This window comes from Lissotriton helveticus, chromosome 5_1 (assembly GCF_964261635.1).
Source record: "Lissotriton helveticus chromosome 5_1, aLisHel1.1, whole genome shotgun sequence".
Taxonomy (NCBI): domain Eukaryota; kingdom Metazoa; phylum Chordata; class Amphibia; order Caudata; family Salamandridae; genus Lissotriton; species Lissotriton helveticus.
The window spans coordinates 1,312,158,383-1,312,171,320 of NC_136065.1; the positions used below are offsets into that span (position 1 = coordinate 1,312,158,383).

Genomic DNA, 12,938 nt, shown 5'->3' on the forward strand with positions numbered 1-12,938 from the left:
AGGAGGTCAGTAGAAAAGGGCACACACAAAGGGGGATTGGGGTGATTCAAATTTCAGAATGAGGCTGTTGACCGAGGGTATTCCAGCGATCCCTAAATCTGTAAACCTGAGTTTTTGATGGATGATAGCTGTAACCCCACCCCCGGGCTTGCCCAAAGGCCTGTTGGCTGAAGTATGTAATAGCCAATGGGAACTGCTGCGAGGATATAAGGGACAGACTGGGTAGTGAGCCACGTTTCGACAATAGGAGTATGTCCGATTTGTCAGAGTCAAGGAGCTGAAAGATTTCGAGTTGGTGCCTCACCATAGAACGGGTGTTTAGGTAGCTAATTATGAGGGTTCCTCCTGCCTGACATTTGGTGGTGATAGATTCAAGTGGGCCCTTATGGGTGGCAAGAGGACCCTGGCCGGCAGGTGGAGCAGAGAACTCTGGGAAGAAATCTCTGTGGTTGAGGATACCTGTGTTGTTCAACTGAGCCCTGGCATAAGTACTGATTGGCCAGTTACAATTTAGGTGTCTCATCTTGACTGCTGTGTAGGTAATGAAATCGGCATAGTGTTTGGCCCCACGCGTTCCCCGCACGAGAGGAAAGGATTGCCAACTAAATAGTGCTGGGAGAGCTAGAGCGCTGACCAAAGCCTCCGGCTCTAACAACCCCCAGCTGCCTGGTGTGAAAGATCAGAGGCGCCGGCACCCTCCCCAGCAAGCAGGAAAACCCCGTGGTGGACTGGGATGCCGGCGTTGGACCCAGAGGAGAAGCGAGTGTGCAGGATCAGGTGAGGATCAGTGGGATACAATGACCAAAATACAATGTTTAAAAGCAGTTTTAAAATGCGATTTTTAAAAGCACAGACTCGATTTTTAAGAAGCACAAATACCAGTTTTGGAGCACAAAGTTGGTTTCAGACTATCGGCTTAGTAATCAAGCAGGATAGTCGGTTTTTAGTGACAGCAACCGGCATGTGTCTGCGCATCCCGATGCAGGACCTCGCATCACAGCATCTTGCAGCTCCTGATTGGTGGCCTCATAGGAACCGACATAGCACGACACAACTCTATGCAGCACATCACAGCTCCTGATCAGCAGCCCCATCAGAACTGACACAACCCGATGCAGTGTGACGTAGCATCTCGCTTCTCAGGCCACGTAAAACCAGGTGATTTAGCAGTGGCCCGAACTTGGTCCTATACCCGGCCCGTGCTATATCGTGGTCCGCTTAAACTTTTTTCTCAATCCGGCGTGACTAGATAACACCATTTGGAGCTTTACACTTTTTAGCACCACTTTTACGTAAAATTATGAAATTGCATATATGTAGTTCTACTGATTGGATTTTTGTTGTTCTGATATTTTATTTGTTAATATGTTTTCTATTTTTCTAGATTGTTGTGGGATTGTTATTGTGTTGTGTTGTCACTTTATTACTGTTTGAGTACTGCCTAAATACTTTACACATTGCCTCTAAGTTAAGCCTGACCGCTTTTGTGTCAAGCTGCCACAGGGTTAATTAGCCACAGGTAAATTTAGTAACTTTTGTGATTCACCCGACAATAATTGTGGTTGTTGCGTTGCTTAAACATATCCATTGACCCAACTGGCAGATAAGCCAGGAGGTAGGAAAAATGAGGAGTCCGATACACACGAAGCAGCTATCCCATTTCCTAGCGGCCGATTAACCTCTTCTATGCTAATGACAAGTTCAGCTCGTCATGCAGTACCACTGGAGCTGTGCTTATGACGAGCTGACCTTGTCATGAATAATGGTAAATCTGGGAATGCAGCACAGGAGAAAAATCTCCTGTAGCATTGAAGGTGTTTGTTTATGTAATCATCAGTCTGTACTTCGGCTGATCGGTCGGGTAGAAACACATATACCGTCCACTAGATGGCGGTATTGGTTATGAAATTAGGCGAATGGGTTGTAATGCAGTTAGGAGTTAATACCGCTCCAGAGATCTGCCACATTCCGAGCTCCAAAGGGTCTGCCGTTCACATTTTCTGGTCCATTTATAAAACAATGTTAAATGTAGCATATTTAAACAATTCTACAGGCTAGACACTCAGCCCTTCAAAAATGTTGAATTCTTAAATCATAAAATGTTTGCTACAGAGCCGTATCGTGTAAAGGATGAAATAACTTGTGTATCTTGTTCTACAAATGTTAAAGGCAGCTACAATACAATAGACACTGTCCAGATGCCCATTAAATTAGATCATCATTGCTGGTAAAGCTCGTGTCTACAGTGCATCATGTCTGCTCTTCCTGTAATAAGCAAAATTATTGTTTCCTCTTTCAGTTCTTTGCCTGTCTTCTGGTAATATTTACTGCAGAAATGACTGCCGGCGTATTTGTGTTTCTTGGCAAAAGCACGGTAAGAATTGTACTAATTCATCTCCAATGAAATAACGCAAGCAACCAGATCTGTCTGAAGCATTATTCTGTCTCCTAAATAACTAGCAAATGACTGCCCCCTTTCCCTTGGGGCGGCTGCACAATAAATACTGCGTAATGCATGAAAATAGCTTTTATTTAAACAGCCTTGGTGTGTTCTCGTTGTGTCCTCTTGTTTGTATTTGCATCGTGGAACAAAAACGTAACCAGTTCACAAATGTTCAGTGAATACGATTTGCAACTGTAACTATCAGTCCATCGGGTCAGGAATTCTAGCGTTTATGACTGCAGGCAGTGGAAAAAACAGCACTATTCCCACGGCACATATTTTACCAGGTAAAACTTAGTAATTGTAATAGTGCAACTTTTGCGCGGAAAGTACGTCACATTTTGAGTTTTGGACTCCCAGAACGATAGAATTTTTTTTTCTTATAAACCATGAGGTGCTGCTGTGACGTTATCTTTCATTCCGCGGCCTGGAACTTGTGATGGAGAAGTGATACCGCACTCCGGTATCAATATCTATCGGGTGAGGTACTGCAACGCAAGACTACATGAATATTATGATTGCTTTGGTTGCTTGGGTTACCGGTACCCATCCGTGAACATGTCTTTTACTGTAAGACTGGCATTGCAAGATTGAGGGGGAGTGCTGCCCGCAGAGGAGTACCCCGGCCCCATTTCTTCTGATTGGCCATTGTTTCAGCCAGGCTAGAAGGAATGCAGGCCGCTTCCACAAGAGGAGACCCTGCACAGAAGAGAGGTGCATGCCGTCCCAGACTCCCTTCTCAGGACAAAAAGGCGGGCCCAACCTGATTGGCAGTATTTTCAAGCTTGTAAAGATGCCCTGGGTAATAGTTAGCAGTGGGCATCTGCCTAAATGCCTAGCTTTGGGAACATGTATTGGAGCCATGTAGCCCATTGAACATATTTTGGACTGAAGATCCGTGCAGGCTCCTTTGTTCAAAATGCATGTCAGGAAGCGGCATCAGTGTGCTACCCTCTTCCTTCTGGAAAGTACTGTTCCTGTTTCACTGCTGAAATTATGCCAATTTGCTATGCTGCTGCTGACTTAGCCCTGGGTGGAAAGGAAACCTTCCAGGGGTCGCAAGGAGTCCTGCAATGCTAACAAGTGCCTGTGCCCACATTATCCTCCGCCACAACAAGACAGAGTTGGGCAGCTGAAGAACGAACTGTGACATTATAACATGTTTGCAAATGTCTGCTATCCGCCACATACCCGGCACTTCACCAATCTTTCTTATTTTTTCAAGTATTTATTGCTCTCTTAACCTTGCTGAATGCAGTAGTCAATATTTTGTAAATAAGGGAACCCGGTCACATTTCAATTCTGCCACTTTTTTATTCTGAGCAGATTTATACACCCTAAAGATTTAATCCTTTGGTGTTTTGAGTATTTTTATCGTGTACAAGTTATATCACTTTGTAAACTTTTCAAGTCGTCAGAGGTTTTACATGTTGCCATACAAAAACAAAAATTCACTACATACAAATTATATATACACTTTTCACACCAAAAAGAGACAATTGGAATACAAATATACATTAACACTTCACATTACAATTTCTACATTATATTTTCTGCAAACCTATTCTAAGTTGTACCCTACTAACTAATTTTCACACCAGACCTACACTAATTTATTTTTGTCTAATCGAGGACTGGTCTCACAAGGGCATGCGGTCTGTATTAAGAGGCGTTGTTTCGTGGACTATGTATACCAGTAGGTATACAACATTCTAGTTATGGCCCTTTGCAAGTTGAGTGTTCGTAAATGAGCCGAACAAGCTAAGCCGACGCGTTTCTAAGCCCGTTTCTTATTCGTCGGGCTTTTCTTCAGGGCTATTAGTTGGGTACCTATGTAAAAACAATGGGGGACACGGTTCAGTGTAGGACCCTAAGTTTTTGTCATCTAAGTAATATGAATCATTAGTACACCATGTTACCTTTTCAGAGTATGTGTACAGATCTGTTCTGGTCGGATAGGGCTCTTGGCTGGTGATTACGTTGTTCTGCAGAGGTGAAGAGCACATAATGTGTCTAGTTTAAGTGAGGGGCATTAAGTCATTACGCTCTTATTACTGTTATGGCATCAGGACTTACGTGTGTTGGTTTTCATTAGTCGTGGATACGGCAACAGGTTGCCTTTTATCATTTGTTGCACAGTTGCTACGGGAGCGGCGGCGGGAGCTGCAAATTATTGAAGAAGGAGTTTTCAATAGATATTAATGATAGTCCGTGGGTCTCTGTGGGGTATTTCTCCATTGCTGATAGCTACTTACTTAGTTTTTCAGCAAGGAGGGTGACCGGCAGGCTTTTGTTTTAAGGGCGTCACCTTTTCTCGCCGGGACTTTTATTTGACCGCGTTCACTGCAAGGTTAAGAATTATTTTCCGTAAATGACCCCAAATGTAACGAGCATCAAGACTACATCTCCCACAATCACCAAGTCACATGACATGAGCAGGTTTGAAATGGCCATGTGATCAGAACACCAAACACCCATTCAACACGGGAGCAGGCACGAACAACTTGAGCTAAAAGGAATTCAAAGGTAACGATTTGTACGAGTGGGGTAATGAATCCAATATGTAGAGAATGCGACCTAAATTCCATAATTCTTAACCTTGCAGCGAACGCGGTCAAATAAAAGTCCCGGCGAGAAAAGGTGACGCCCTTAAAACAAAAGCCTGGAGGTCAGCCTCCGTGCTGAAAAACCAAGTAAGTAGCTATCAGCAATGGAGAAATCCCCCACAGAGGCCCTCAGACTATCATTAATATCTATTGAAAACTCCTTCTTTATTAATTCGCAGCTCCCGCCGCCGCTCCCGTATCAACTGTGCAACAAATGATAAAAGACAGCCTGTTGCCGTATCCACGACTAATGAAAACCAGCACACGTAAGTCCTGATGCCATAACAGTAATAAGAGCGTAATGACTTAATGCCCCTCACTAAAACTAGACACATTGGGCCCGATATAGGTAAATCTAATTTACCACTTCTAAAATACCGAATCATACCGATTCGGTATTTAAGAAGTGGTAAATTAGAGGAGGGGAAATGTAGGTAATTCTGATTCGGTAAATACCGAATCTGTAAGATTCGGTATTTACCGATTCTGTAAATACCCAATCGGTATCCCCCATTGATTCCTATGGGCCTTGAAGCCCATAGGAATCAATGTGGAATACCGAATCGGTATTTACCGATTCGGTAATTACCTATTCTTGCAAGGGTGCAGGGGGTGTCACTTTGACACCCTCTAGCACCCCAATTACAGGCTTGTGTGCCATGTGGCACACAGACATGCCCTAAGGGCATGTCTGTGTGTCACATGGCACAGGTGTGCATGCACAGATGTGCATGCACACCTGGATTCGGTATTTTACCACCCAATTGGATTGGGTGGTAAAATACCGACTCTTGAAGGCCTGTGGCACTCTTCAGAGTGCCACCTACATCTCGATTTACCGATTCTGTACATTTACCGATTCGGTATTTTACCGAATCGGTAAATGTACAGAATCGGTAAAATTACCGAATCTGTACTTATGTAGCCCCCTACATAAGAAAAGCGTAATACCGGTTGGAAACGGCCGAATTCGTCCGTTTCCGACCGGTATTAGGGCTCCTACATCGGGCCCATTATGTGCTCTTCACCTCTGCAGAGCAACGTAATAACCAGCCAAGAGCCCTATCCGACAAGGACAGATGTGTACACATACTCTGAAAAGGTAACATGGTGTACTAATGATTCATATTACTAAGATGACAAAAAGTAAAGGTCCTACACTGAACCGTGTCCCCCATTGTTTTTACATAGGTACTCAACTAATAGCCCTGAAGAAAAGTCCGACGAATAAGAAACGGCTTGGAAACGCGTCGGCTTAGCTTGTTCGGCTCATTTACGAACACTCAACTCGCAAAGGGCCATAACTAGAATGTTGTATACCTACTGGTATACATAGTCAACGGAACAACGCCTCTTAATACAGACTGCATGCCCTTGTGAGACCAGTCCTCTATTAGACAAAAATAAATTAGTGTAGGTCTGGTGTGAAAATTAGTTAGTAGGGTACAACTTAGAATAGATTTGCAGAAGATATAATGTAGAACTTGTAATGTGAAGTGTTAATGTATATTTGTATTCCAATTGTCTCTTTTTGGTGTGAAAAGTGTCTATATATTTTGTATGTAGTGAATTTTTGTTTCTGTATGGCAACATGTAAAACCTCTGACGACTTGAAAAGTTTACAAAGTGATGTAACTTGTACACGATAAAAATACTCAAAACACCCAAGGATTAAGGGCCAGATGTAGGTAATTCCGATTTACCGACTCTTAAATACCGACTCATACCGAATCTGTATTTAAGAGTCGTTAAATTGGAAGGAGGCAGATGTAGATAAAAAATTACCGAATCTGTAAGAGTCGGTATTTACCGATTCTGTAAATACCGATTCTGTATTTCCTATTGATTCCTATGGGCCTTGAAGCCCATAGGATTCAATGGGAAATACAGAATCGGTATTTACAGAATCGGTAAATACCGAATCCTGCAAGGGTGCAGGGGGTGTCACTTTGACACCCTCTAGCACCCCAAGTACAGGCTAGTGTGACATGTGGCACACATACATGCCCTGAGGGCATGTCTGTGTGTCACATTGCACAGGTGTGCATGCACAGATGTGCATGCACACCTGAATTCGGTATTTTACCACCCAATAGGATTGGGTGGTAAAATACCGACTCTTAAGGGCCTGTGGCACTCTTAGGAGTGTCAGCTACGTATGGATTTACAGAATCGGTATGTTTACCGATTCGGTAAAATACAGAAGTGGTAAATTTACCGAATCGGTAAATATACCGATTCTGTAAATAACTACCCACCTACATCTCAAAAGCCAAATACCGGTCGGTAACGGCCAGATTTGGCCATTACCGACCGGTATTTGGCTACCTACATCTGGCCCTAAATTTTTAGGGTGTATAAATCTGCTCAGAATAAAAAAGTGGCAGAATTGAAATGTGACCGGGTTCCCTTATTTACAAAATATTGTCACGTTGTCCTACCTGGCCCCAGAAAGGATACAACCCCACTCTTTCCACGAATGCAGTAGTCAATCACCCAATTGATATGCCAGCTGGCCAGAGCTATTCATTTTATGGTCAGTTGCGAGCCTTGTGTGCTCACAAATTGTTGTATTATGTGTGCAGATCAAATTTTGGCCAGAACATCTCCATAGTACCAGTGAAGTGCACACACAGTAAGAGGGTATGAAATTACCTCAGATGCAGGGCCTGTGCTGAGCACCTCTTCATCCCCTCTGTGCTGCTTATAGGACACCTTTCTTTCCCCATCACGGACATGACGTTACAGATGCCGCACCCTTAGCAACCGACTATGCTCAGTGCTGTTACCTGGCTAGTGAATCTTATGTAGCACTTCGCGATACAGACCTGTTTGTTAACTCTCCTTAATTGCAAATGCTTCAACATGTAACTCCTAAGTGACTGATTTCTGTCCCTTGTTATCCCCTCCTTGATTTCTTCTCTTATTAACAGCAGAATACGGACTCAAGTGGCTAATCTAGAATCATACTTGCTTTAGTATAATTGTCATCCCCATTTATTATGATCGCTGTAATCCCTGTACTCTGAGATGTTTGAAATGTAATAAAAATAATTTTAAAAAAAGACCTACAGTGAGGAAACTAGACCGTCTATATGTTTCACCTAGAGAGCGAGGCCCTTTCAAGCATTTACTTCGTCTACTGGATCCTTACTGCAGTGCGGTGTGGGCGTGGAACTAAGTATTGTGCTTGGAGACTGGATTGCATTGTGTGAAACCCCTTAAACTGTGCCTGCATCTAAGGAGTTTGGTCCCTGCATCCTGGGGCCTCAGTAAGCACAAGCGTCTCATTGTTGGTGAACATATTCAATGGTTGCGTGCCCAGTGTGTGGGCTGCTTCAACGTCTGTGCCGCATCTTTCTTGTGTGACACCCCGACTATGCAGTGTCCGACTCACATGTTGCAACCCTCGAAGGGAGGGCGCATTCATAGGAGTCCCTTATTTTACCTTGTGCGGTACTACTGAACTTGTGACTGTGTGTGGGGAAACAGATTGTCTGGTGTGACTCGTATCATCGCACACCAGACATTGAGCCTCATTACAGGGAGGCACGGTAAACCAGACTGTGGATTGATTATAACTGACTTGTCTGATGCAAACCGAATCATCGCGCACCAGATGTTGTGTCTCATTCCAGGAAGGTACAGTGAACCTAACTATCAGTTAATTGTAACCAGATTGTCTGATGTGACTCAGAACAACGTGCACTAGACTTTGTGTATCACTACCGGTGGTGGGCGGGGATAGCTGCACCTCCCATTCACCGAGTGTTCTGTTGTTCCCTCAGTGTGACAAATCAATTGCCCTCTCCTCACCCAACCTCATGTTGCCAGGTAGTAATGCCCAGATCGGGCCTGGGTGGTGAGAGTAACTGACTGGGCTTAGGAACCCTTCCGAGAGCGATCGCAAGCTAGTCTAGAGACTGTGTGACCCCCCCTGTGCTTTGCAGAACTGGGATGGAGCCGGAAGATGAATTGAGGGGCCTCTTGATTGAACTAGGACAGCCTGTAGCTTGTTTCTGCTCCACATGAAGTGGGTGAACTTCCTGAGTGGTGACTAACCCCCATTTGTCGACTGTTGCCTGGTTACCCTGAAAGCTACTCCAGCCTTCACCCCAGGCCCTTGTCTAAGTGTGACTCTGGCCATAAACCGGTATTTTTCAGCGGTGAGGGTATTTGACTGAAACCTGTGGGCAGAGTAGTTGGGGGATAACAGAGATGTGGAAGTGATTGCTCCATGGGGTTCACATTCATTTTATCAACTGACCGGCTGGATATCATTTGCACCGTGCTGAGTGTGTGTATATGCGAGGGTGCTTCATATGGACTTGCCATTATCCTTCGCACCATGTTACAGTGCGGTGTGAGTGTGGGAGAGTGTATGAGAACAGCCTGCTAGTAGTTGCACAGCGCAGCGGTGTTGTTTTACTTGTTTGTTCTATTACCCAACGATTACTCCATTTTGACATTGGTTTTACCCATGTGGCCTTGGCCCACGGTGTAGCAGAAAAGTGTTATAAATGTCTGTGTGTACACATTCCTGAAATTGCTGTCCCCTGGGGTGCACCCTAGAAATATGTGGATTTGACTTGTGCTATTTGACAGGGTGGGCCCAGATCTGACAGCGTATTGCGCCGCATAAAATAGGATTTTTCTCAAGTGTGCATATTACTGATGTCTTTATAACAATGATGGGCCGAGTACTGCTAGTAATATTTCCAAGAGTGATTTATCCTCAGAAATACATGATGTTCATGTTTTATTAATAAAGTAATGTGTTAAATATAATCTTTATTTACATACACATTGTCTCAAGTTTCTTTTGTGATGCTCAGTGTATTTATTGTGTATTTATTGTGGGAGAGTGCTATGCCAATGCATTATAAATTGCCTCTGTGATAAGCTTGACCGCTCAGTGCCATGCTACCCAAGGGTGAGCGCAGATTATATAGTGAGTGTAATCATCTAACCTGGACAGGAGTAATAGGTTCTGCTTGGCTTGGACACCGCCTCAGTCAACCAGAAAGTACCAGTTCCAACAACCAGTCACTATATATATGTCCCGATTGTAGGAAAGTGCTGTTTTTGTATGGCCACCCCCACATTGTCTTCCCCAATGCTGATGGTTATGACTCTGAAAGCACACTGGAGCATGCTAACCAGGTCCCAGTCTCTCCCTCAATATGAAGTATGTGAATTGGAAACCCCAATCGGCGAGCACTTTATCTCCCTAATAAGTGCTGGTAAGTGGTACCAGTGGTACCCGGGGCATGGCAGATGAAGGGGCCACCAGGGCCTGGCGCACTGATTGTGCCACCCTGAGTGGCCCGGGTAAACAGATGACAGCAGCTCTGCCATTGCAGACTGCAAGAACAGTGCAAATGGCTCAAACTCGACTTTGCTCCCACCATGATTGAGCAACTACAAAGATAAAAAGGAGTTCTCTAAAACCTCCAAAGATCTTCTCAGGAGAGTAGGCCTAGAGAATCAACCCAGTCCAAAGGTAAAGGTTATCAAGAAAAGAATTACGACCCTGCAAAGGCTTCTGGGATATGCCATGACTGTCGTGAGCCAGGGAATAAAAGGAGATTAAGCATGCTCCGAAAAGTCCACCAAAGGTTGACAATCCAAGTGATTGGCTACCACAGGAGTGGGGGTGAAAGTGTACTCTGAAGAGGCCGGATGTTACACAGAGACTACTTTAGTTTCCCTGGGTGAAGTGGATATTGAAGCCCTGGCAGTTTTACCTCCAAGCATAAAGAAGTACAGGCAAAGGCCAAAGATCAATGGGACTGAAGTTGAGGCTCTAAGAATTACAGGGGCCAGTGTCATTAAGGTGGCAGCTAGACTGGTTTCCCCAGGCCAAATGATACCTGGTGTTAGTCACTTGATAACCATTACTCTCAATGAGACTAAGCTGCATCTAGTGGCCATGGTAAGCTTAGAATGTGTAGGGGTTACTGGCCCAAAGAAGGTGGTTGTGTCTCCTGCCATTCCAGTGGAGTGTCTGTTTGAAAATGATCTTGGACAGAACTGGAATGGAAGGCTCATGCAGAAATGCTGTATCTCCCTTAGTGGGTGTGTATGGCAGTGAGAGCACAGAGAGGCACAAAGTCTGACCAGGCAGCTTCTAAGAGGCCACAGGACCAGGGGGAGAGTTCTCCTGATGAAGATGCCATGTTTCCTGAGAAGGGAACTGCATCTGAGTGAGCCTGGCCTGGACTGACCTGGCAGAGCTCCTGATTTCTGGGGGACCCTCCAGAGAGCACCTATGCAAAGAGCAAAGGACTTGCCCTACTATTAACGGCCATAGGCTGCAAGGTGCAAGACAAGAAGAGGGAGAGATTATTGGTACCCACATGGTCTACTGGGAAGATGTGCTCCAATGCACTGAAACCAGTGCCCCAAACCAGGGGCAACCAGAAGAGTGGTGTAGAGAGTTGATTCTAACCTTAGCCCCTTAGCTGGATATCTGGGACAACCCAAAACCTGGGACAGGTTGGTTGTCCATTTGTATTGATCCCAGATGTCTGAAAAAGTGAAGGAGTTTTGTGGCTCCTGTGTCCCCTGTCAGGCCAGTGGCAAGACAAGGACACAGCCAATCGCTCCCTTAATTCTACTTCCAGTGTTTGGGACTCTCTTTGAGAAGGTATGATTTGGGGAGTTCCACAGGGCTCTTCCCTTAGCGCGCTACTCTTCAATGTGTACCTCAAGCCGCTGGCAAAGGTTGTCGAATCCTGTGGCGTCAAAGTTACCTTCTACGCCGAAGACACCCCACTGGTGTTCTCCTTCAAAAACCACATTGAAAAATCTTTCGACAACTTTCGCCATTGCATGCTGAGGATCGCCTCTTGGATGTCTGAGAACAACCTAAAGCTCAATACAGACAAGACTGAGGTCTTATTTTTTAATCAGAAATCACCCTTACCTCCTAATATCTGGTGGCCGTCCAAACTCAACCCGCCCCCAGCACCAGCCCTAGCCGCCCGAAACCTAGGCTTTCAATTTGACACCTCTCTTTCCTGTAAACCCCAAATCAGCAAAGTTACCTCTGCCTGCTTCGGGAAGCTACGAATGTTAAAAAAAATCATCCCCTACTTACCACTAGACTCTCGAAAAACAGTAGTCCATGCCCTGATTACTTCCCACCTGGACTACGCTAATAGCCTGTATGTAGGTGCTCCCTCCTACCTCATTAACCAACTACAGAGAGTCCAGAATGCAGCAGCCAGGCTGATTTATAACATCCCTTACCGTCACTCCATTTCACCCCACTTAATCAAACTCCACTGGCTCCCAGTAAGACTGCGGGTCCAATTCAAAGCCTTAACTCTGGCTTTCAGAGCCCTTAATGACCGAGGCCCTACATATCTACGGCGCAGAATGAAGTTTTCACAGGCACCACGTAATCTCAGATCCAACCACCTCCGCCTCATGATATGCCCCCGTTTTTGTCTTGCTCGCACGGGAGGAAGGGCCCTCGCAGTTGTCACCTCCAAACTCTGGAATCAGCTGCCCACAGAGTTAAGATTCTTGACATCAGAACCCATGTTCCGAAGAAAACTAAAGACCTGGTTCTTTTCCCAGATCTAAACCCTCCCCACTCTTCACTCTCCCCCGACCTTCCTGGGATAATGTTTTCAGCACCGGGACACCTCCGTCGGAGGTAGCTGCGCGCTCTACAAAATACTAAATAAATAAAAGGTAGTGATTGCCATTGGTGGTCCCCTTGTCCCTCAAACTGCATCTGGAAACAGAGTCATTCTAGTAGTAATGGACCATGCTACTAGGTACCCAGATGCAATTCCCCTCAGGACTGTCTCTGCCCCTACCGTGGCAAAGGCCCTTCTTGGTGTCTTTACCACAGTGGGGTTTCCTAAAGAGGTGGC

General features: G+C 45.1%; 1 protein-coding gene across 1 annotated transcript in view; it reads left to right on the top strand.

Annotated features, from left to right (window-relative positions):
* Window positions 1-12,938, top strand: part of TSPAN2 (tetraspanin 2) — a 516,484-nt gene that overhangs the window by 410,561 nt on the left and 92,985 nt on the right. The window contains exon 4 of the mRNA XM_078641236.1: window positions 2,300-2,374. Within this exon, the coding sequence (XP_078497362.1) occupies window positions 2,300-2,374 (75 nt within the window). The remainder of the gene's footprint in view (window positions 1-2,299; window positions 2,375-12,938) is intronic.